General features: G+C 46.9%; 1 protein-coding gene across 1 annotated transcript in view; it reads left to right on the forward strand.

Annotated features, from left to right (window-relative positions):
* Nucleotides 1-25,928, forward strand: part of CDH13 (cadherin 13) — a 1,023,676-nt gene that overhangs the window by 893,087 nt on the left and 104,661 nt on the right. Inside the window, exons 9-10 of the mRNA XM_036832418.1 lie at nucleotides 15,440-15,622; nucleotides 23,562-23,815. Coding sequence (XP_036688313.1) covers nucleotides 15,440-15,622; nucleotides 23,562-23,815 — 437 coding nt within the window. The remainder of the gene's footprint in view (nucleotides 1-15,439; nucleotides 15,623-23,561; nucleotides 23,816-25,928) is intronic.

Here is a 25,928-nt window from a genome sequence, read left to right on the forward strand (position 1 = left end):
CAAGGATAGCTAGAATGTGTATCCCCAGGAATGGCCCATTTTTTCATCCTCAACAATCTTCACAAGTTGACATGTGAAGAATGAGTATTGTCCAGAGGTGGCCGTTAGCAGGGTGCTGTTTCAGGTGCATGTCTATGGGGTGCCCTCCAGCCAAAAAGGAAGAGATTATGTTCAGGTGTCCCCTTGGCTGACCCCACCAGGGCCCAGAAAGCTACCAGCTACCATGCCTGTTATGGTCCCTGTTACAATTCCCTTGCCCTGGGCAGGCCCTCTGAGATGTGTTAAAAACACAAACTTCACATAAGGTAACTGGAGGCTAAGGACCACAGATTTTGGTTGGTTCCTTGGTTTGCAACCTCTCCTTAAATATTTGTAAAGGCAACAAAAAGATGAGTTCAGGAGACGCAAACCCATCCCTTGGAAGGACCTATGTGGGGTTAATGAAACACACATGACTCATCATCCAAACATTTAGCTTATACAAGTCTGTATACACTCGAAGTCACATGTAGCTTTTTCATACAAGGTGGCCCAAGAGTAGAACAGCCTCCCAGGGCCGTGAGAGTCTCCATAAGGACCCTTTTGGAGACTTTTAAGGGTCATTTTGATCATATCCAATTGTGTCTAATGCACTGATTTTAGAAACTGTCGTAAAAAGACTGGGCTTCCTGGTAATTATCGTAGAGGCAACGCCCAGGGCCCAGAACCCACCAGCATCTTTTCTGGGTGGGGGCAGTGGACACGGTCACCCCTCCTCCCAGGGGTCCTGGCTTAGTCACTGAATCCTCAGTTCCTCCGACTGCAGTTGCTCTAAGTAGTTAGACTGGAGGCCTCAACCATTGGGTTCTATTAATATGGAAATCTCTGTCCTCAGCTTCTTCTGGCACAGGCCCTGGGAATGCCAAAAGTGCTGGAACGAGGCTCTTGACTTACCCAGATTTTCTTATTTAAGAAAAAGCAAAACCAAGCCCTTAAGCCACCCCCATCTCCCTCTTTCTACATCTCTTTCTCCTGTCTTTATTTTCTAACTTATTTATCTCTCCTTCTTTCTCTTTCCCTCTCCAGTCTGTTTCTCTCGTCTCCCTTTCTCTGTCTCTCTCTTTTTCGCATGTGTAGCCCTGCCTTCTTTCCCGGCACTGCCCTCCCCCCACTGGCTCTCTTTCTCTCTCCACCTCTTTTTTTCTGTGTGTCTCTCTGTCAATCTCCCCACTCTCTCCTCTCTCTCCCTTCAGCTTCTCTCATTTCCCACAGGCTCTCCCATGCTACCTGGCAGTTCTCACTGCCCCACCTGTCACTAGGGAGGGAAAAATCAAGCTGGAAGAGTTCACTTTTTTACTTAGAAGTCCTTAACTCTGTGAGAGCTGCTGTTTTCCATACTCACGATACAGCCTCCTTACGGCCCTCCCCATGCGCGTGGAGCAGCCCAGATGCAGCAGCCACAGGCTGGGGTTGGACAGTGTCTGGCCTGTTACGTGTGAGTTTCATGAAAAGCCTCCTTGGCACCTGTTCAGCAGACCCGGTAAGGATTCTTGAACAGTATGTTTTCTCCTATAATTACACCTCAACAACGACCAGTTATATGGTTCCTTGATTGCAGATAAATCTGCAGTCCTAAATTTTGTGCTCCCTAGCCCTCACAGCAGGTTCCAAGGTATTTAGTGCTCTGTTATCGCACAGTGGGGGCCGAGGAAATGCAGGCCCCTCTTGCGAAGGGAATGAGAGCCACGGAAGAGTGGAGGGAGGCTTTCGCTTCGCTGCGCGTGTTTTGTGGTTGTGTTCTTAATTGGAGAGTCGAGAACACGTTATAGACTTGAGAGGTGGGGTAAGTTTGCAGGTAGGGAAGCAGGACAGGAGTGGGAGGTGGAAGGGGAGGGGATGGGACCCAGGGAAGAAGTTCACATTGAACAGGAGGGAGAAGGCCCCCTCTAGTCTCTAGGTTTCCAGGCTGGGAGTGCTGAACGTAGAGGGCACCTGTATTCTGGTCTCTCTGCCCATCAGGGTCAGGCAGCAAGGACCGAGTCACCAAAAGTTGGTAGAGCGGTCTAGAGCAGACGTCTCAGACTTGGTGCAGCCCTGAATCACCTGGAAGCTGATTCTGAAGGTCTAGCGCGGGGCCCCAGATTCTGCATTTCTAACTAGCTCGCAAGTGATACCCACGCTGGCCAAGGGACCACACTTCGAGTAGCAGGGGTTTGGAAAATTGGGAGGGGAAAATGGACCACAGACAGTAATTCTTCACTGCCAAATAAGCTTGGGTCTGAACATAGTTCTAACTGGGCCAAATGGAAAAATTCTGAGGCCCATCGAGAAAGCCCCACAGGTGACAGGGCTGCCCCTCAGAGGAGGGCCCGGGTCTCTGCTGCACCTGAGTCCACGTAGCACACACAGGCTTGAACGTGTTTATTGAAAAGTGAGAGGCAGGCAAGTGTCAGGAAGAAGGAGAAGCAAGAAAAACTACCTTTCTTCTTTTATAGAAGGGATTATCAGTGGCTAATTCAAAAATTGTAGAGCAATGAAAACTACATCAATAATTTTCATAATAATTACAGTCTTTAGTTTTACCCTTGAATGTTTTTCTGGCAATGTGCGATTCAATTACCCTGGAAAATGTTATTATGCTATTTCAGTTTTCCCATGAGACTTAAGTCTAGGACCAACTTGCTGATAAATTTGCCCTGGGGGAGCTCACGGGCTGCCATTTACAGGCAGATACTTGTTAGGGAGCCCCCGACCTGGTTTAGCTAGATTAGTGATTCTCAGCCAGGGAGGATTGTATACACACACACACACACACACACACACACACACGCACGCGCGTGCACGCGCTCCCCTGGGACATCTGGCAATGTCTGCAGGCATTTTTGATTCTTACAGCTCGGGTGCCCCTGGCATCTGGTGGGTGGAGGCTACGAATGCTGCTCAACATCCTACACAGGACCCCCCCAACGCAGCAAATCGTTATCCAGCCCAAGTGTCACGAGCTCTGCTCTTGAGAAACCCTAAGTTAGATTAAAAATGCATTTAGGAACTAAAAAGTACTATTGGTCAGGACACCTCTCTAAAAGGTACTATTGGTCAGGGCACCTCTGATTATATGTGACACCAAGTCTAAGTAGTTTTAGACAACAAGGGAAATTTATATTGTCAGAAATATTATTTAGCAAAACTAGTCTACTCTAACGACAGCAACAAAAAGCCCAAAAGAACAAAGTTTATTTCTCTGGTCACATTCCTTATAATTGATGTGCACCGTTACAAACTTCATTTCTGTATTCTTTCTGTCTGTGTTCATCGTAACAATGTGCCTATATTGCTTATTACATATCTGGCATTCATCTTGACATTTATAAATATTCTCAATCATCATGATAATCCTATAAGGGTAGGGACTATTATTTTTCTCATTGTGCTGATGAGAACATCAAGACACAGAGAGGTTAAGTGACTTGACCAAGGTCACACAGCCATTACGTTATAGAGCTTCAGGGGGTGTTAAACATGAGTAACTTTCCATCATTCATTCTTTTCAACATGAAAGATGGCCATCGGGGCACCTCTCTCCCCACACAGACTTCCGGTGTGACTCCACCCTGGGATCAGAGCCCAGAAGGGACAGAGAATGATTTTTCTAATCCTTCCCCTCTCACTGGGTCTGATTCCCAAGGGAATAATTCTCAACCATCTTTTCTACCTGTGGGACTCAGATGTTCTCAGAAGCACCACAAGCCACTTCTGGGAAGAAATATGCAGAGGTGCCGATGGGAATTACAGTTGGTCCCATGGGGTCTATTTGAAACAGGAATCAATGGTGCAGACACAGACAATAGATTTAGAGCAGTTTCTTCTGACAACGACATTTGGGATTTAAATATAAATTAGAAGCTGTAAGTCAATTCCATGTGTGAATTTTTACAAATCCCTTGTAATGAAAGCAGAAGGTTTCTCGTGTCCTTATTTGTACTGGGGCATTAGCATCAGGAGCCTGACCAAGTGTGTCGATTTTCCTACCGCTCAGGAGATTAAAGATGTATTTTCTCTAGTTAGAAACAGCTGCAAGGGGCACGTACAGAGCAGGGCTTGTTCTCCGTGAGCTCCGGGGTGTCCGTCTTATTTCTGCATTAAGCTGAGCAATACCGCATGCAAATAGGGGAAAGGAGGCTACTTGAAGTGGGTTAGTCAAAGGAGATACGGTGCCCATAGATCCCCCTTCTTCCCAACCCCTCCTGCCATTCAAAGAGGGAAGCTTCATTCTCAAATATTGCCTTCCCTCACACGGGAGGGGGCAGTGAGCTCTGAGAAGCCAGCAAACAGTACATGGCCTCATGTGTTTAAAAGGTGCCACCCAAGCGCTCTCTGCATATTGGTGAATGACTTAGATCTCCACCGCATTACACACAGAGTCACCGTGTGACCCGGCAATTCCACTCCTAGGTATCTGCCCAAGGGAATGAAAACATACGTCCATATAAAAATGTGTCCATGAATGTTCAGAGCAGCATATTCACAATAGCCAAAAAGTGGAAACAGCCCACATGTTGATCAGTGGCAGAATGGTTAGATAAAATGTGGTCCATCCGTGCTGTGGAATATTATTCAGCCAGTAAAAGGAACAAAGTGCCAACACAGGTTACAACAGGGATGAACCTTGAAAGCAGTATGCTAATTGAAAGAAGCTAGACACAGAAGACCACATATTGTGTCATTCCATTTCTATGAAATTTCCAGAATGGTAAATCCATAGAGACAGAAGGTAGGTTAGTGATTGTCAGGGGCTGGGGTTGGGGTTGGGGGACGGTGAGGAATAGGATGACTGCTTAATGGGTACAGGATTTCTGTTTGAGGTGATGAAAAAGATGACCTCCAGGAGATAGCCCTGTGATTTCATTGGCAAATGTATTCCGTTGGTCCGTTAGCAACTCCTATAGACTCCCAGAGCAGAGAACTGTAAGAAATCTCAAGGGTCCCACCAGTGGCATCCTTTGGCACTCCCAGCACCGGCTAGGACCCACACAAGCTAGAATAGGTCACAATGATCTTTTTAAAGTCCGATCCTAACACTAGGAGGGGGCCTTCGGAGTCATTTCAAGCAGCTGTTCTCACCTCCTGGCCATTCATCAGAACCATCTGGGGGAGTTTTCAGAAATGCAAATGCCTAGGCCCTACCCAAAGAGAATCTCTGAATGTGGGACCTCAGATCATGAGTAGTTTTCAGGTGATTCTAATGTGCAGTCAGTGTTAAGAACTCCTGCTCTAGCCTGATACCCTACACCTCAGATAAGCAAACCTGGACTCAGAGAAGTTACAGAATTTACCCGTGAGTTAGAGGTAGATCAGAACTTGCCCCATTTCACTGAATTTTCCACACCTGTAAATTTGCAGAATTGCATAAACCAAATTCTAAGTCTTTAGAGCAGACCATGCTATTGTTCCTAAAGAAAAGTCGTTCTTCATCCAGATTCAGATATTTGTGTTGAATGCATATCCCTGCAGAAGATCTCTTTGCTTCTCAAAATTAAACTATTTTTCAGTTATCTCATCAAATGTACAAATGTGTTTTGCCTTTTCTTTCATTTTTTTAAAAAGAGAAACTCAAGCAAAGGAGAGATATTAATGTCAGATGAAATAAAGTTTCCACACCGGGCATGTGGAGAAAAAACAATGCAGGCATATTTGCTCCTTGGTTTTTATTTTTCTCTCACCATCACATGTAATATTTATTTCATCAGTTCCCTAAGGCAGTGATTTTCAAACGTCATTTCAGCAGCAAAACTTTTTTTTTGCAAGCAAAATCTTAGACAAGAACTCTAATATACAAAACAGATAAAATATATCTAGCAGATTCCTCAGGCAGTTTCAGTCTTTCTTGTTTAAAGGAAAATACGTGATACATTCGTGGGACTCCTGCACCATCTCTCAAACACTCTTTGTTCCAAGGAACATAGTTTGAGAACCATTGCCCAGCTGTATTATTTTTCTGCCAGTCTTCAGTGGCTGTGTGTTCTCATTTTGTTTTGAGGACAAAAAGATATGTTTTAGTATTTGAGTCTTTTCTTCCTGAAAACTCACTTCTTAGCTGCAATATGCATCTGTAATTGGTAAATTCGAGGAGCTTCGGTAGGCGAGGTCACGTGGAGGAAGAATTGCATAAACAAATTTGTTGGACCGTCGGGCCCCCAGCAAGCCAGAACCTGGCTGGGCATCTTCCTCCAAAGTCGGGTACCCAGCACCTCCTCTGTGTCTGCAGCAACCATGGAAACTTCTCCTAGGAAATGAATCAATACAGAAGAGAGTGCACTGAGTGGGGAGGGGAGGATAATTCCTGCCGGAGCATGAAGTGAATATTGCTTCCCTCTCTTGCCTGTTGGCTCATCCCCTGGCACCTGTACAGCTGGGAGGCTGCGTGACACTTGGTTTTTCCTCTCGTTGGAACAGGACCCCAGACGCAGCCCTCCAGGCACGTAGCTCTCCTCCCGGCCCGGGGTTCCCTGGGGTAGGGGGTTGGGGGTCACATCCACTAGGAGACGTGTGCCTCGGCTCTCCTGGACCAAGAACCACACTGCCTGGCGTGCCAGCAACTCTGGAGAGTCCTCCCCACTCAGGAACCTGTTTCTTTGTCATCGAGCTGCTATTCCTTATTATCATTGAACTATTTCCGCATTCAGCTTTTCTGTTTCCTCACCTGTTTAGTAACAGTGTGTGGCATACTGAATGTAAATGTTTAGTAACATTTAACTGAGCAGACTCTCGTAACCCATGGAGAAGTCTAATAGGCCAGTCTCTAACTGTTCTTTACCGCGGCTGCAAGGGACTCTCTCTCCCCACAATAGAAATAACATGCAAATACTTTTAGTAAAGCATCCGGCACAAAAGAAAAACACAATAATTGTCAGTAGAAGAAATTAATGTTAGTTGGATCAGGAGAGGACTTTGATTCTGTTTTCTTAAAAAGAGTTTTTAACTTTGAGCGACAAGCAATGAAATATTTACAGATTCAGTGATATGTCTGGGATTTGCTCCAAACAAGACAGGAATGGGGAGAAGTGGGCGTGTAGATGAAGCACAATGGGGGCATAAGTTGAAAATCTCTGAAGCCTGATGATAGCACATGGGGTTCATTACTTCATTCTGTCTGCTTTTATAGCTGTTTGAAAATTTCCATAGCAAGGTGTAAAAGAGAAAAAGAAAAAATATTTGAGGAAACATCTGTGAAACCCAAATCTTCATCAAAAGGACCACATTTACGTCCTGAGAGTGATAGACATCCATCCACCACAGCTGTTTTCCCAGGGCTCCATTAGTTGCAAGGAGTAGAAACCCACGTGAGACGGCTGGAGAGGAGATGGGGTTGCTGAGAGGCACGGGAGCACCCCACACAAGAAGCACAGGGAGCCTCAGGGGAACAGGAGCAGGACTGGGAAACTAGTCAGAGATCCAGGATGCTTCCTCATCTGTCTGTCTCTGAGTGCCCCCAAGATCTCTTGGTTTTTCTTTCAGTGTGTCCATTCTTTTGCTTCTCTATGCATCTATTCGTTCATGTCCAAATGACAAAAAATGGCCACTCCATTTCTCATCTACTCAGAAACTTAGGATTTAAGGACCCTTTGCTCTCTGATTATATAGCCTCTATTTCTCTGAGTTCATATGCTTAGAGAAATCATCTGATCGTTCATGAAGCGGCCAATAGATTGGTGACTTGTGAGTCCAGTGCCACTTCTGGGTCCAGTCAGCTCTGGCAACGAAAGCTGGGATCGTGTGATACAAATGGCCCTCTAGTAACACTCTTTTCAGCAGGAGCTGGGGAAGGTATAGTTTCCTCAGATGTTTTATGGATACAGGCACCCTGAACTAAATCTACTCAGAAACTTAAAGAATCTTCAGAAAAGGAAGACTGCCATCCACCATTAGAATGTTATCATCTCTGGCATGTGATGTACAATTTAGTTCACTTTCCTTTTTCTCAGTGAGAATAGAGAAGAAGTGGTCATTCTTCTTATCGTGAGACCCTCCAACACATGTACACTGTCATCTTCTCCCCTCAGGTTGTATTCTCTAGACAAAAATGATCCCAAAGTTGAATGTCTAATTATAGCGCTCTCGCTTTATGAAAGAGGTGGTGTTGGGCATTTTCGGAAACAGAGACAAGACCCATCTCACAGCTGATAGGGGCACGCCCCAGGCTGCCTCCACTTGAGAGGGCGGGGAAGTCTCTGCTCACAGTTGCCGGGAAGCCCAGCTCTAGCATCTGCTTTACGTCTTCTCTCTGTGAACTGTCTCCCATGGGCGTTGAAAACCAAAGGGCTGACACCACTCCTCATTTTCAAAGAGAAAACGATATTTAGAGAAGAGAGAATGTTGACTAGATGGGAAATGAGTAAAAGGCGCTCACCAATGTCTGGGGCCATTATGGGCTGTTGGGTTCCTGAATGGTCCCCTCCCATCTTGGTGTTTCTTCGGGGCCTGTCCATGCACATCCTACTGGGACGTGGCTAGGGAGGGACTCAGTAGGCACAGTTGTCTTGAGGGCTGGCTGATGAGCAGACCGTGGTTCTCAGCCAAGCAACCTAGAGTCCCTTGTGGGGCTCTGCTGTTCATCACTCCTTAGACATAAAGCCTTCTTTAAAATACTGAATAAACTCTATACTTAACTAAATTTGTTATTTAAATATTATCTATGTTATATTATGTGCACTTTATATATATAATTACATTTTATATTTTTATATTATATGTATTTTAAATATTTTACATTATATTACATATATATAAAGTACACATAAACATTAACTGTAAGCTGAATTAAAATGTCCTCCTATGTTTTCTTCTAAAACATTGATTGTTTTACCTTTCACAATTTCTGTATGGTGTGAGGTAGGGAATCAAGATTCTTTGTTTTTTCCACATGGCTAGCCAATGGCCCCAGCACCATTTATTAAAATGACCATTAGCTGTAAACTAAATCATGTCCAAACATAGATGCAGCCTGGGATGAATGACAATGGAGAAATGGTAGAAAACGAATTGTGTGAGCAAAGCATATAAAGAAAATGGGGTGACCAGGAGGGAATGTGTCAGTCTGCTGAGCTGTAAACCCATGAGGGGAGAGAATAGTGTCCCTCTCATTTACTGCTGTACTTCTTGTGCCTGGCAGACCCCCTGACATGCAATAGACATTTAATGACTATTTATTTAAATGAGGTGTTGCATCTTTCTACCCCAGGATGACTCCTAATCATAGATAGAAGGAAACCAGATATCTGATGCAGCTATTCCTTCTAAATGTGGGTGTGATAAGTTAACATCATTTGTCTTGGTGATAAAGATCAAGACAAGGATAGGCAAGTTTGTGAGTGTCAGGTATACACGACTGAAGAGCAAAGAGCTTCTTCCACACCCACCGAGGGAAATAAGCTATCTACACAAGACAACCACATTGGAAGGCAGACTGTGATAAGAACAGAAAGAGTCACAGGGGTTTGAGCCATATTCTCCAATTTATTAGTAAGAATTTCATATGATACAGAATGAAATCGATCATCATCACCATTGCTAACAAATACTGATTCCTTACTCTATGCCAGGATCCTTAAATGTATGATCTTATTTATAGCAATCACAGTTTCTACCCATTAGGCTATCAGCAAGAAATTAGATTTTCCCAACAAGCTGCATCGTTTATGTAAATACAGACTCATAAAAGTGCTTGCAAGTTCAATTTCTGATGATGTCTCCCTCACCCTTTTATCCTCACAAATAGAAACTGAAGTGTGTAAAACTTTCCGGGACCTTATCTTTTAATTTTTTCAAAGCCAGGGCCCAGATGACTATATCCCAGCTTTTCAAGTTCAACATCAGTTCTCCATGAAACCCCAGGGTTGGCAGCTCATGAACCTGGACTCCAGCGATCAAGCAGGCAGGCTTTCATGTGTCCTGTCCCTTAAAGTCATCAGCTGTCGCTTCTCCCCCACCTGTGGCTTTCTAGCCTGCTGATCGTTATTTCCGTCTTCCAGGTTAACCTTAAGGACCAACTCTTTGCTCTATGAGGAACAGTGTTCATTCTCAGTGTAAATTAACATGCAAGTCCCTCTTCCCCTGGTGATGGATAACCCTTGTGGCAAGTCCAAGTAGTCTCTTCCTAAATGTCCATCACAAAATTCACCTCACCTTGGCAAAGAAAAGAAAATGAAGTAACTGAGTTCTGAATTGAGAGGAGAGAGCTAATGAAACTCAGTATGTCCCAAGCCAGTCGCCCATACTGATTGTGTAAAAACACGTTTTGCATCTCGTATTTGATTTGCTGCACAGTTTAACAGAAAAGTAACTTTATTTTTTTTCCAATTAAATGAAGTAATGTTACAATCCGTAATTCCTCCTGCTCTAGTATCGTAAGTTAATGTCTGTCTATTGTTTTTAAATCACAGAGTGAGCATTGCTATAGAAATATAAAACGGTACTGTTTCATTTTAATCTACTTAATTTTCCATTCTTGAATTACATAGTGGGGTTAAACATTGAATAGAATTAATAGAATGAGTATTTAATTAAGCAATAATGAGTTTCTAAATGGATGCTCAAGGAAACTGGTTTTATAGTTTATGCAAGAATCAGATAATGGTCTTAACAAAGACTATAATAATTGTGTTGAATGTTTTCTATATTTAAAGATTTTTTTCTGAATTCTCCCAGGAGTAGATTTAAACATAATCCAGTTCCTTGATTAGACTTCACTTGGCTCTCAAGACAAATTCTAAATGCCTTTCCCTGGCCCACAAGGCTCTGCATAATCTGACTCAATTCTCCTCTGGAGTCCAATAGCAAACAGTTCTCCCCGAGTTCTCCTTTGCTCTCCAGCCACACCCACCTCCCCTCTGGTCCACAAATGCCCTGTGCTTCCTTCACTGCTGGCCTTTGCACCTGCTGTTCCAGATGCCAGGAAGGCTCTCTCCCCTTTCATCTCATTAACTCCTCTTCTTTCAGTTCTCAGGGAATTCTTCCCTAATGACCCTCCCTAGACTGGGTCAGGCACCACCCCCTCTCACCACTCGCCTCAAGCTTCAGGCTTTCCAAGAACTGTTATTTCTTCCCCAACACTTCACATATTTTTATAATTAAACTTATGCCATGTCTGTTGTCTTGTTTACTAGTGTATCCCTAGAATTTATTTTTTTATTTTTCTATTTTTTAGAATTTAATACTATATCATGTGTGGTACACAGAAGCCGCTTGACGAATATTTGTTGGCTGGCTGGCTGGAATATGGATGGATGGGTGGATGGGTGGATGGATGGATGGATGCATGGATGGAGGATGGATGGAGGATGGATAAGTGGATGGAAGGATGGATGGATGGATGAACAGAGGATAAATAAATGGATGGATGGGTGATGGATGGTAGGTAAATGTAGCTGTGGACACATTACTACATCTAAGGCTATATTAGGGTTGTAATGCATGCCGTGAGAATTTCTAAAACATCACCTTCCCGTTCCACTTGGACTCATTTGCCCAGGCACTGAAAAGGTATTCTGCACCAGCCTCTTGGTGGATGTCATGAAAAGGTGTCATGGGAGAAACTGCACAGGCTTTTCTCACCTATACATGGCCTAAATATTAATTTTACAAATTCATCCATCCATCCAGAAGATCTTCATGTGTCCAGCACTGTGCTGTGTACTGGGGACCAGGCACTATAAGCGCATGCCTGAACTCCTAAAATCAGCAAAAAAAAAAAAAAAAAAAAAATGAATTTTTTAGGATCTAAGAAAATTTTAATTTTTTTCCTCACTTCAGGGGGAAAAAAAATGAAATTTTTAAAGCCTATGAAAATCAAGTGTGGTAGGAGGGACCAACAAACGTAACGTACCCAGTGTCTTCGAAAGTCATAAGGCATCCCTGCTGGAGATGTTCTGGAGAACAAGAGAGGTCAACCCATCCCTCCTGCCCTGGACCATCCAAGCAAGTGGCAGAATCAGGCATCCGTCACCATGCCAGTCTCTCTTAGTCTCACTCCTGTATAGCTTCATCCCTTCACATTTCCTCTCAGCCCTCACCTTTGATGCCAGGCCCCATTTCCTATTTTAAGACCATTCATTCACTCAACAGACACCTACTGTGTCCCTTCTATGCACCCAGCATCATGCAAGGGGTGGAAAGAAAGCCCTGAACAAGACAGACACACGTGGAGCCTCCAGCCTCCTCAAATCGTGATCTGTTCTTAGAGTGTCTTCTTCTCAGCAATGTGACATTCACCTGCCTTGACAAAGTAACTCCTCACCTGTGGACTGGATGTAATGGCATTCGCACCTGACTGGTGGTTTCCAGCATACTCTAGTCTTAGCACTCCCAAACCCACTGAATTGTCTGCCTGTTGTCCCAAGGTACAGGTGTCAGAACAGCCAGAGGGACAGGTTATGAGCTGAGGTCTGCTGTGATCAGGAGGGACAGAGAATCAGTCCTCTGGCTCTGGACCACAGCAGGGGGTGGAGGACTGGCCTAAGCAATGAGACTGTTGAGTGGGCTTGAGTAATAGAACGTGTGGAAAGCAGACGTTACTGGAGTCCAGGAGATTTGTATCTGACCTTTGGTTCACTCAAGGACTTTGGACAAACTTCTTCCTTCCTTCTCTCTCTGCCTGTTTCTTTATCTGCCACCTGTAGGATTGGATAGCACGTGTGTCCCACTCCTGGACACATGGCAGACAGCAGTAGTTGATCACAGCTCTCCTTCCTACCAATCCCACATGCACTGCAGGCCCCTCAGCATGGGACCCAGGCAGCCTTGCAATGCACAAGGGCAGGCTCTCACATCCTTACTTTGGCCGTTCTTGACCTTGAACTCTCATGCTCCTCTATCCAAACTACATATTAGAATTATCTGGGCAGGTCAACAAAACACTGAAACCCACGCCTTACCCCAGACCAACTGAACTGGAATAGGGTTATTTTTTTAAAAAAACAGTGTTTTTAAAAAGCCCTCCAGGAGATTCTAACAGGGCTGGGAACCACCAGTCTAGATTTCAAGCTCAGGAATTCCATAATTTTTGTGATAAGGGGGGAAAGATAGAAGTTAGGCCTAACTTAAACAAGAATCAGAGGAATCAGGTCAAAATAACTGTCTCGTGGAGCTGTTTCTATGTGACAGTACCCTCCACTTCCCCTCACTCCAGCTCCTTTCCATCCAGTGTGCGTGTTCCAGGAATTTCCCAGCACCGCTTGTAGGGAAGGGAAACAGCTCACCCAGGTTTGCTGAGTTGTGACAGACAAATTAGTTCCCGTCCCCATCCCACTCCCCCAAGGCATCAAGATTATGGCTTGTGATTAATGATTTGCAAGTCAATTAATTAATCAGCCACCGCTTTTGAAACCTCATTTCTCAAATTACTTGTCTTTGAACAGAAGGGCTTTCTGACATCCTCTTATTGTCTCTAGATTCTCTTTCCTACTAATTGAAATTCCAGGATATTTCTTCTTCTTGTTGTCAGCTTATTGGTATTAATTGTATATAAAATATTTGCAAACAGATTACTATTCACCAGTAGTGTATCAGAGGTAAGCACCAAAACAATACTTTATGCTTCCAGCTCAAAGGAATGTGCTAATGATGGCTCGTGAAATTCTCTACCTGAAAGCTGATTTTTCATTTATTGATTTATTTTTCACCACACCTACTTGCAACAAATATTTGAGATGTGTTACAATAAAAACACAGGTACAACAAAGCTCCAAACGATTTATATGTTTCCTTAGAAAATATGTTTCCTTCCTTTTAAAGTCATGCTAGGTGTGGGCAAGGGGTGGGAGGGATGAAATTGGCTTCCTTCACTAAGGAAGAGGCTACAATTGAGCAGAGGCTCTGGAGTCAAACACTGGGGTTCCAATCCCCGTCCCTCCATATATGAGCGATGGCGGTGTGATTATCTGGTTACCTTGTCGTTCAGGGTGGGTGAGGCTGTAATAGGGGCGGGGCGGGTGCACAGCCGTTACCACGCAACCGTTACCGCGAGACCTCAAGCACAGGAGGGTTAGCAAGAGTCACTTAGTGTGCCGGTTAGAGGTCGCTCTGCCAGCGGTCCGCCCGGGGTGGTCCTCACGGCAAGAGGTAAGAGGTGGACGGCGGCCTTCTCCCTGGGTCCCTCCGGGCCGTCCCCGGCCTCAGGCGGCGGGTGAGCTGGGGGACCCCAGGACAGGCTGGGGGCTGTGTCCCGCAGAGCTCCAGAGCCCTTGCCATGGCCGCCCACTGGCCAGGCCTAGGCCTTGAGGCCGCGGGAACCTTTCTCCCATCCCCTCCTCCGCTACCTAATGGCGGCGGCGGTCTCCCTGGGTCCCTGGGACCCGGCCCTCTCTGCCACAACCTTTGGGTGGCCTGAGGCACCTGAGGGCCGGCTGGGTCGTGGGCGCCTGGCTCCCTCAGTGATGACGGCTGGGCAGGGTCTGGGGACCTGGCCCCAAGGGCGCTGCCAGCCGGGCCTGGGCAGTGGCGGGAGGACCCAGCCTGGGTGCTGGACGAACGCTCCCGGGCAGGGTAACTGGACCCCGCAGGGACCCCCTCCTCTCAGCCAGGGCCTGGACCTCAGAGGGCGAAAGTTGAGCCTTGGGACCTTGCTCTTTCTTGTCAGAACAGAGAGTAACATTTGTTTTGGTGGAGGTTTACAGGAACACCGTGACCTGACGGTGACCTGACCTCAGGAACGAAGGATCCGACACCAAGAAGTCTGCAACAGCTAACCATGGCCCTCCCTCACCTTTCCTGTAAAAGGGCTTCGCTGAAAGCTTTCAGCGACCTCAGGGTTTTTAAGGCATGAGCCATACATCTCCTTGCCTGGCCCTGCAGTAAACCTTTCTCTGCTCCAGACTCTGACGTTTTGGCATTGTTTGGCCTCACTGTGCGTTGGGCACACAGATTTGCATTCAGTAACAAGGCTACAAGAACAAATGCAAACAAAAATGCATAAAGGCTCAAACTCAATACAAGTTTGTTTCTCATTCAACAACAGTTCAGGACGGTCTCCCACCCACCTCCATGTGGTGACTCAGGGACCCAAGCTCCTTCCCTCTTGTGGCTCCACCTTCCCCTTGGGTCTCCTGGTTGTCTGCATCCAGGTAGATAGAAGGAAAGGGGTCCAGAGAAGAGGCACAGCTGTTCTCTTAACCCTCAGCCCAGGTGAACCCAGGCCAGCCCTGGCAAACATCACTTCTGCCCACATCCTGTAGGAGGGAATTCAGCCTCATGGCCCCGCATAAGGCTGAGAGAACCTGAAGCATATCATCTGTTGGCACACACAGCATCGTGATCTTCCTCTGTTAGTCTTTATTATTTAATGAGATGGTATGGGTAATGTGCCCAATACCAGGCATATGGTAAGAGTGCCATCAATGGTCTTCACTGTGGTTTTTTTTTTTTTTTTTTCCAAAATAGTGACAGTAACGGTCTGCTTTGTTTGCAGTTTCAAGCCACAGTCGAGGAAGGAGCCGTGGGAGTTATTGTCAACTTGACAGTTGAGGACAAGGACGATCCTACCACAGGCGCGTGGAGGGCCGCCTACACCATCATCAACGGGAACCCTGGGCAGAGCTTCGAGATCCACACCAACCCGCAAAGCAACGAGGGGATGCTCTCCGTCGTCAAAGTAAGGGTGCTTCCAACTGCTCCTCCCTCCTCGCCTGAGCACCCAGGGCCCCAGGTCGAGGATAAACCAGCTGCTGTCTCCTCCTCCTGGAATTAAAATGGGAAAAGGCTTCAGCTTAGGGGTGTGCTTGTACCCTCATGGCTATAAAACCAAGTTGTTCTACAGGTTCTGGAAAACCTAAACTTCTGTGTAACCTTAAAAAAAAAAAAACTTAATTTTTAAGTGAGATTCTTCATATGCTTGATAATGAATTATCAAAGATATGCAAAAATGGGACCTGTGAAGGTTTTCTAAAGATCCATGGTCAGATTGTGCATTATTACAGTTCTTTTTATTTTTTATTTTTTAAAGATCAAATTTATAGAGAGAATGTTTTTTTGCTTATCTCTCAAATTTTATTTATTTATTTATTTTTGGCTGTGTTGGGTCTTCGTTTCTGTGCGAGGGCTCTCTCCAGTTGTGGCAAGTGGGGGCCACTCTTCATTGCGGTGTGCGGGCCTCTCACTATCGCGGCCTCTCTTGTCGCGGAGCACAGGCTCCAGACGCGCAGGCTCAGTAATTGTGGCTCACGGGCCCAGCTGCTCCGCGGCATGTGGGATCTTCTGGGACCAGGGCTCGAACCTGTGTCCCCTGCATTGGCAGGCGGATTCTTAACCACTGCGCCACCAGGGAAGCCCCTACAGTTCTTCTTAATCTGTCAAACACAGCAGATAATTACACACACGGGACGCTTCTCTGTGTGAAACCGCCTGTGAGCACTGCTGCCCAGCAAGCTGACCTCTCTCTGCTACAGGGGGACCGAGAAGGAAAGTGACAATGATGTAACGGGAGGGCTCAGAAATATGGGAGGGAGGGGGGTGGCAGCAGAGCACGCGAGGCTGGTGGTCCCCATGTCCTGGAGGAAGGGATCTAGGAGGTTCTGGGAGAGCTGCTGCCAGACCAGAACGTCCATCGGAACACAACTTCTTTTCTGGTGCGTGCAGCAATTTGCCTGAAAAGCAGGGAGCAATCGTGTTTATGGTAATCGTATTCGTGGACCAAGCAGGAACGTTGTTATCTACTCCCTGTGCACCCTCGGCCAAGATGCTTAATTGTTTTCTGTGCCTCAGTTTCCTCATCTGTAAAATGAGGATGATGGTACAACCCACCGCTCCAGGTTGTTGTGAGGAGCTCACAAGCTAATATGTGACTGGCACGTGGTGCCTGTGTTCGTTTCCTGGGGCTGCTGTAACAAATGACCACAGACGCAGGGGCTTCAAACAACGCAAATTTAGTCTCTTAACAGTTCTGGAGGCCAGAAGTCCAAAATCAGTTTCACAGGGCTACAGTCGGTGGGGCTGGTTCCTTCCGGAGGCTCTGGGGGAGAATTGATTTCCTCGTCTTTTCCAGCTTCTGGAGGTTGCCTGCATTCCTTGGCTCATGGCCCTTTCCTGTATCTTCAAAGCAGCAACCCAGCATCTTCTTATCTCTCTCTGACTTTGACCCTCTGCTTCCATTGTCACATCTACTTCTTCCTTTGACTTTCCTGCCTCCCTCTTTTTTTTTTTTTTTTTTTTGTGCAGTGTTCTTTAATTTTATTTATTTATTTATTTATGGCTGCATTGGGTCTTCGTTGCTGCATGCGGGCTTTCTCTAGTTGCAGTGAGCAGGGGCTACTCTTCGTTGCGGTGCACGGGTTTCTCATTGCAGTGGCTTCTCTTGCTGTGGAGCACGGGCTCTAGGTGCATGGGCTTCAGTAGTTGTGGCTTGCGGGCTCTAGGCACGCGGGCTCAGTAGCTGTGGCTCACAGGCTTAGTTGCTCCGCGGCATGTGGGATCTTCCCAGACCAGGGCTCGAACCCATGTTCCCTGCACTGGCAGGAGGATTCTTAACCACTGTGCCACCAGGGAAGCCCACCTGCCTCCCTCTTTTAAGGACCTTTGTGGTTCCATTGGGCCCACCTGGATAATCCAGGATCTTCTACCCAGCTCAAGGTCCTTAGCTTAATCACATCTGCAAAGTCCCTTTTGCCATGTAAGGTAACACGTTCCAGGGATTTGAACATGGACATATTGGGGGGTGGGGTCATTATTCAGCCTAGCTGCAGGGCCATATAAACGTTTGCACCAACAAAGTTCCACAACATCCCTGGGGGCAGAACCCGGAGCCACTGAGAATGGCAGATCTCAGAGAAGTTTCCGGCTTTCTCCAGAGGATGAGGGGTCTAGGTTTCTCCCAGGCCCTGTCCTTTTCAGAACCTCGTCTGAACTGAGCCCCAAACGTCTCCCTGAAAAGAGCAGCCTCTGGGTCTTCCCAATTCTTCTTCCCTTGCCAGGACTCCCGGGAGATCCTGGCACTGCCCTCCTACATTCAGTGCTATAGTTTCAAAGCTGTGAAAGTCGTAAAAAAATAAAACATAGCCACTGGCTGTTCTCTGAGGCTAGCCCTGTATCTATGAAAGGCATCAGGCAATTTTCCAAACCTGCAGCTGGAAGACAAAGCTTGGGTAAATATACATCCCCACCATAAACCCTGCAGGAGCACCATTCTCCCGGCCTGTGTTTGCTACAGCTTGAGGAAAATAAAATACAAGCAAAGCTAGACTGGAAAAGAGTATTCTCCTCTCCCCACACTCCCCCTTTGGCCCACAATGCTGTGAGTCTTAAACGTTAGCATATAGAAGAGTCACCTGGAATGCTAGCTGAAATGCAGGTTCTTGGGCCTGCCCCACACCTGCAGGGTCAGAACAGGAGGGAGAGTTGCCCCAGGAGAGCACAGCCTTGTGGACGAGCACTGCCGTAGGACAAGGAATTTCCACCTGCAGTTCCTCGGGAGGAGGTGCCCACAGAGCCTGGGGCCCTCCCTGGGTCTCCATTTTACTAGCAAGTGGACTCCCTTTGCTTCAGAATTGGGATGGGGGCATCCCCCCTTTGGCTGCCTGCCACATGAATTTGTATAAAGGGCCTTGAGCTTTCTCTGCTTCTCAGTGCACCTGAGTTAAAGCCCCAGGATAGCCTTCTGGAGGCTGGCCTGACCATGCTCCCTGGGCTCTCCACCTTGCTAGCAACCCAGTGCATTAGCTAGGAATGCTTTCAGTTGTACGTAACCAGATGCCAGGCTGATAGTGGCTTAAATAGTCCGGAGAATTTCATGATCTTCATAACTAGATGAAGGTAGGCCAATCTAGGATTGGCTGGCAGCTCAACGTGTCAGAGAGCCAGCAGGTGGCACCACAGATGTTTCTGATGTTTTCCTCATGGACATAAAATGGCTGTCACAGCCCCGGGCATCACGTCTTCCTACTGCTGTGTTCCAAGGCAGGAAGCAAGGAGGCAGCCAGGCAAGTGAGAGAGAGTATATGTGCCCTCATGGGCCCCTCTCTTCTCATTAGGGGAAAAAATGTCTTTTCCACGGGTCCTCCAGACAATTTCCAATGATGTGTCACTGACCGGATGACACATGCCCACCCTCAGCTGCAAGGAAGGCTGGGAAGTCTGAATCTTTCCTCTGAGGCGTCTGCAGTGAGGGGTGGGTGGACATGGCCATGCTGCAGCCCAACCACAAGCAGCTCCGCCCTACACAGTTAGCAGTCGGCATACGGGAGAACAAGAAGAGGTCTCAGGACTGTGTGGTTTCTGCGGGAGTCCTTCCTCCTACAGGACCAAATCCTAACAGTTCTGCCAGATGAGTAGCCGTGTCCTATTCCAAACTGTCCAAGAGTTACCCTTTCAGCTGAATATAATCCACCCTGCATTTTAAGTCTGTTCTCTCTTTTGTCCTCAGAGGAGAAGGAAGCATTGAGAAAGCAGGCATCCTTGATCCCCAAACCTGTCACAGGCTGAAAACTCACTGTCGGATCACTTCCAAAGCCTCCCTCTTCTGGAGAACAAACCCCAGATTCTTTACCCTTCCCATGAGAGCCAGCTTTTCCAGCCTTGAAATCCTCCAGAACAATGGTCCACACCCTCTTTTGACACTTGATGAAATATTAATCAAATTACATCTCTGTACCTTTATTGGAAGTGTTTTCAATTTCCTCCCATCCCTGACACAGAGACCCCACACCAGACAAATCACATTAATAAGGTTATATGCCCGAGACAACGGAGGGCTTCTTAATGCAGCATGACCCAGGGCAGGCCTCGGAAGGGGTGGGAGCAGAGACCCACGTTTCATCAGCTTCTGGTAGACTGGCCCTGGGCATCGCCCCACTGGTGTCATTACACCCAGCTTTGTGCAAACGGAAGTAAGCACTGCAGAGGTCCTCCTCTCCGGAAAAGGCTGGACTCTCTCTCTCTCTCTCTCTCCTTCCCTCTCTCTGTGCCACTACTCACATCTGCATTCCTCAGAAGCCAGCATTCTGCTGAGGAATGTCAGCCTTGAACATACCTGAAGAAGCAAGGCAGGAGGGCAGTGGCTCTTCCAGCTATTTCTACCCATATTCCTCTTCCTCACTGTCTTAACAGCCTCTTGTTATTATATCCGATTCCAGGCCAGCCGCTGTGTGAAACACCCAGCATGCATCATCTCCTCTGATCTTACTAGAATCCTTGGTACTAGGACTTTACTGATGAGAAAGCTGAGGCTCCAGGAGATGCAGTGATGTGCCTGTGGTCCAGTAGTTATTCATTAGAGTTCTTATGGCCAGGACTTGATCCCCTCCCCTCTGGCTCTGGGAGCAAAGAGCGCTTTCTACTACTAAGCTACATTGCTTCCTGGTATGAATGAAGTAGCCCAAGGCAGGACAGAGGGCTGAGTCCCCATCAGCATTACTTGTGGAAGTACCACCCGGTACCAAAAGCAGTTTATTGTTATCAGCTCGGATTCTCTCATCAGAATCCCTGTATCGCATCTCGGCTCTGTGCCACTTGTTAGCTGTGTGACTTTGACCGAGTTACTTAACCTCTCTGAAACTGTTTCCTCATCTGTAAAAAGGATCTAAAATCACCTACTATTATGAGGGTAAGGTGAGGATTAGGTGAGATGATGCACACGGGGCCCTCCTAGCACACAGTAGGTGCACAATGAGAGATGGATTATGTCAGGAAAGTAATGAGGGGTTGTGATGCAGATCAAATATTGTATGTATATTTATACATAATATGTAAATATAAGACGTGTGTGAATGGGGGGAGCTGTGGGTACCCCACTGTTAGGGTTAAATTGTGCCTCCCCCCCAAAAGACATTAAAGTCATAACCCCCAGAACCTGTGAATGTGGGCTTATTTGGAAATAGGACCACTGCAGGTGTAATTAGTTAAGATGAGGGCATAATAGAGTAGGATGGGCCCCCAATCCAAGATGACTGGTGTCTTTATGAGGAGGCAGCCATGTGAAGACAGAGACACACAGGGAGAAGGCCAGGTGATGGTGGAGACAGGGGTCAGACTCATGCGCTGCCAGCCAGGGAACGCCAGAAGCTGGGAGAGGCAGGGAGGGCTCCCCTAGAGCTTTCAGAGAGAACATGGCCCTGCCAACATCTCGATTTTGGACTTCTGGCCTCCAGGACTGTGAGACAGTTCATTTCTTTGTACTAAGCTTTGCATTAAGCCACCTGGTGCTTTGTTACCACGGCCCTAGGAGACAATGGTAAGATTCCCGTTCCTGTCGGGAGCCTGCTCCTCCTCCTCTGCCCCGGGCCGCTCCACTCCATCCTGCTGCTCACGCTGCTGGCCTCACAGCTGCTGCCTGTTAAGGGCCCTGCAGAGCTAAGAAACGCAATAAAACCCCACCCTGCTGCCATTTGCATCATGGTAGAAAATCCAGTTGGGCTAGATTCAGGATTCCATAGTCTCAGCATGTTGTCCTTAACTTTATTTCCAGGAAGATGGTGTGTTCCTGGGAGCTGGTATGAAAGAAATCCTGCGGGCCTCGGGTTGCCTGGCTGGGTCTGCCCCGTGCTGGGGTGCGGTCGAGAAGGTTCTCAGGAGGGGTGGACGCTCTGTGTGTCCATGCTGCTCAGGATGCTGCCCGGCAGACTGTCACTGCCCAGCGCGCCCAAGGCTCCCGTCCCCTTCAGTGTCCTGACTGGGATGAGTGACTCTGCTTTCCAAGCACGGCAGCTCCCTGGCCCATGTTTGGAATTTATTTCACTGGGGTTGCATATTTGGGGCTTGACTTGGGAAGGACAGAGATCTGTTGTTAGAAAGGAGGATGAAGTGGTAAATTATTCTTGTGTTCCAGGGATGGAACCACAATATAACTGGGTAGATCCTAGGTACCAACAGCTTGATATCTGTTAGCGCTTAAAATCTTTTTTTTTTTTTTTTTTAAATTTTATAGCTACTTTTATTTTTATTTATTTATTTATTTTTGGCTGTGCTGGGTCTTCAGTTCGTGCGAGGGCTTTCTCTAGTTGCGGCAAGTGGGGGCCACTCTTCATCGCGGTGCGGGGACCACTCTTCATCGCGGTGCGCGGGCCTTTCACTATCGCGGCCCCTCCCGTTGCGGGGCACAGGCTCCAGACGCGCAGGCTCAGTAGTTGTGGCTCACGGGCCCAGCTGCTCCGCGGCATGTGGGATCTTCCCAGACCAGGGCTCGAACCCGTGTCCCCTGCATTAGCAGGCAGATTCTCAACCACTGCACCACCAGGGAAGCCCAGCGCTTAAAATCTTAATACTGACCCTGTTGGGAGTTGTTCTAGGTGAGGGCGGGAGGGGCGGTCCTCTTACAGCCGGGAAGCACTTCCGGGGTCAGTACTTCCTGTGTGTGTGTGTGCCTGTGCATATATATATGCATGTGTATTTGTGCGGGTGCACTTTCACAGGTGTGGAGTGTGGGGCGTGCGTGTTAGCTGTAATTATTATGAGAGATAATGTAATTTTGCCTAAAGCTCTCCCAACTAAAGCTGCCCGATTCCAGATTCTACCCCCTGCACCCGTAGAGCTCTTTCCCCAGCTTCGCCATGCTCACCTCTGTTGCCACATTCCCAGATCCCTTACGACGTGTACTGCCATTTCCTTACTTCTGGTTGAGTGTGAACCACCTCCCTGTACTCACTTTAGTCTCGTCCTCCCAGCAGGAATATCCATTATGTCATGGGCCTGATGAGTTAGCTACTTGTTTTCCCAGTAAACATTAGGAAAATAGCTTGAAATAATAAGTGTGTCCTTATCTCACCTAAATGTCTCCTCACACACACCCCCATTGACAGGAAATGTCACTCACACTGCATCTCGTGGTTTGGAAAGAAAGTGACCGAGTGAATGTCGTCCATGACATTCTGTGAGGGACAGGGCACCATATTAATAATGTCTACAATGGGGTTTCCTTAATATCCTCTGATTTAGTCTACGCAGCAGCAAGGGAGGCGGTTACCATCAGCCCCTTTACAGAATCACCTGGAAAGGGCCTCAGCAGGGTTGCTCATTGGTGGGACAGTCCCAGGCATGGCCATGTATCTGGCATCACTGCCCCCTGCCCAGAAAATGGCCACAGAGCTGCCGAGTCATGGGGACAAATAAAAATGCCCCCCCACCAGTTTTCCAGTGCCCTCCGGTGGGGAAGGGCCATGCAGCTTAACCCCTCGTGTGTCAGCCTCCCGAATGCTCTTCCCTACATGACACCCTACTGGCAGAATGCGCACCCCCTGGAGCCCCCGTGAGTGCCGGAGTCGTGAGGTCACAGGCTACCGGTGGGAAGGCTTTTAATGTCAGCGCTGCCAGGGAGTCACCTAAAGAGATCTCACAACAAAGGATACAGGTCTCTGAGACTCATGTAATTGTTGTAAGTTGTTTCTCAATCTAAAAAAAGGAACAACTTCCACACCTAATTTGGTATCTGTATGTTTCATACTCTTTTTCTTAAAGAGGACCCCATATTGCATCAAGCTTCTTAGCCCACAAAACCTGGATCCACCCCTGAGCGTCCACACAGCTCGGGGTCTGTCAGAGGCCTTCGTGCAAAAGTGCCTGCCCTTTGTGGCAGACCCGCGTGCTGAGCCCCTCTCTCTGCCTTTCAGCCTCTGGACTATGAGATTTCTGCCTTTCACACCCTGCTGATCAAAGTGGAAAACGAGGACCCGCTGGTGCCCGACGTCTCCTACGGCCCCAGCTCCACAGCAACCGTCCACATCACCGTCCTGGATGTCAATGAGGGTCCGGTTTTCCACCCGGACCCCATGATGGTGACCAAGCAAGAGCACATCTCCGTGGGCAGCGTGCTGTTGACGGTGAATGCCACAGACCCTGATTCCCTGCAGCATCAGACCATCAGGTGAGTGGGCGGCTGGGTAACCTGAGATGGGAGGGAGGCGGGCAGCAATGGCTTTTCTTTTCCGGTTGCAGGGTCTGGCTTGTCAGGAGCAAACTACCGTTAAATTAAACTTGTTACTGATCCGGGTGAGCAGGAAGTTTGCGTCATAATGAAGAGCTGGCGGCTGGTGGCACCAGGGGACCAGGCTCACTAGGTGGGGATGTTGCCCCTGCACCTGATTCCTGGCAATAGACTAGCCTGGGAGGAGAGTGGCTCCAGGGCTGTGTTCTCAAATGTCCAGAGGGGTCTGCTGGTGCCAAGCACAGTGTGGAAGGGACAAAGAAAGGAGCCGCCACATATGGCCCCTTGCATCTCAGACACCTACTTTATCAGCTGCCACAACTTTATGAGAAAGGCTAACTCCATGTACAGTTAAGGGTATTAGGAGTTCAGAGAGGTTCAGTAACTTGCTCAAGACTGCCCAGCTTAGTAGTGGAAGAAATTAGGATGCAAACTTTGCAGTATAATCTGCAAAGTCCATGCTCTCTTCTAAGTGCTCTGGACTCTGAACTGTCAGAAGGGAAAGGAGTAGACATTGCCTGGTAATTAGAAATGGACCATCGGGGTTGGGTTTTCCGCTGATGATTGGCAGACCAAAAAAAAAGTTCAAATTTTCAGTGTTCATTTCTTAAGCTCTGTCCAGTACTTCAGAAGAAGAGATTTTCATAATGAGATTTAATTAAATGATCATTATCCACAGTGCATCTCATGCTAGTGGAGATGAGATGCCCTCGCTGGTGCGACGTTTCACAGTAAACACATTGGCACGCAGGTCCAAATGCACACTTGTCTCCGCTAAAGAAAGTAATTAATCTTCCTCTTCCAAAATCTAATCTTTTCATATGAGGTACCGATAACCAAGTATTAGACGCACTTCAAATAAACATGTCTTATTTTCCTGGTTTGAAACACCTGAAAATGTGCCACCATCTCCGCGTCAGCAACAGGACCGTGGAGCAAGCTGGCAGAAGTTATTTTCCAACCCCAAAAGGGGATTTATTTTTACAACAAAACTTTATGAAATGCCAGACAAAGTAGATAAAATTACAAAATAATACCAAATCCTGTAATAATGTAAATCTGAAATAGCCATTCTTTTTTTTCCTTTTCTCCTTTTTTTTCCCCTTTTCCTGCTCAGTATCTGGCAAAGGAAACATACAATTTAAACATCAAAGAGAAAGCTTTCCTTAAGGTCTTAGATTGGGAAACCTGTAGCTTAACAGACTGTAAGGTAGTTGTACAAATTTAGGATGTCTAGGGGAGCTTAACTGTTGATTTGCAGTTCTACAAAGAGGTGACTCCAGGGTGGGTAGGAAATGGATTGAAATGGGGTTGATGTTGCTAAGCCTGGGACTGTGCCTTTGTTGGGTAACTTGGGATGCTGCCAGACAGGAAAGTGTTAATGTGATGGGGAGGGGCTGAGGCAGGTGTCTGGGATCTGGGAATAGAGGTCCTACTAAGGTGGGGCAGACAGTGGAAGAGGTGGGTCTCTCGGAGTTCTTTGTTTAAGACCAGCTCTGGCTGACTTAGGCAAAAGGGAGAATTTGCTGGAAGATCCTACACACAGTTGGTAGAATTTTTCCCCGCTGGTAACCACTAGTGTTTTCTCTATACCTGTGAGTCTGTTTCTGTTTCTTATATACATCTGTTTGTTTTCTTTTTTTAGATTCCACATGTAAGTGATAACATAAAGTATTTGTCTTCTCTAATTTCACTAAGCATAATGTTCTCTAGGGCCATCCATGTTGTTGTAAAGGGTAGATTTTCATTCTTTTTTATGGCTGAGTAATATTCCATCATATATATATATATATATATATATATATATATATATATATATATATATAAATATATAAAACATCTTCTTTATTTGTTCATCTCTTGATGGGCACTTAAGTTGCTTCCATGTGTTGGCTGTTGTAAATAGTGCTGCTATGAACACTGGGGTGCATGTATCTTTTCTAATTAGTGTTTTCTTTTTTTTTTGGATATATATGCCCAGGAGAGGAATTGCTGGATCCTATAGTGGTTCTATTTTTATTTTTTTGAGGAACCTCCACACTGTTCTCCATAG

Source organism: Balaenoptera musculus, chromosome 19 (genome assembly GCF_009873245.2).
Source record: "Balaenoptera musculus isolate JJ_BM4_2016_0621 chromosome 19, mBalMus1.pri.v3, whole genome shotgun sequence".
NCBI lineage: Eukaryota > Metazoa > Chordata > Mammalia > Artiodactyla > Balaenopteridae > Balaenoptera > Balaenoptera musculus.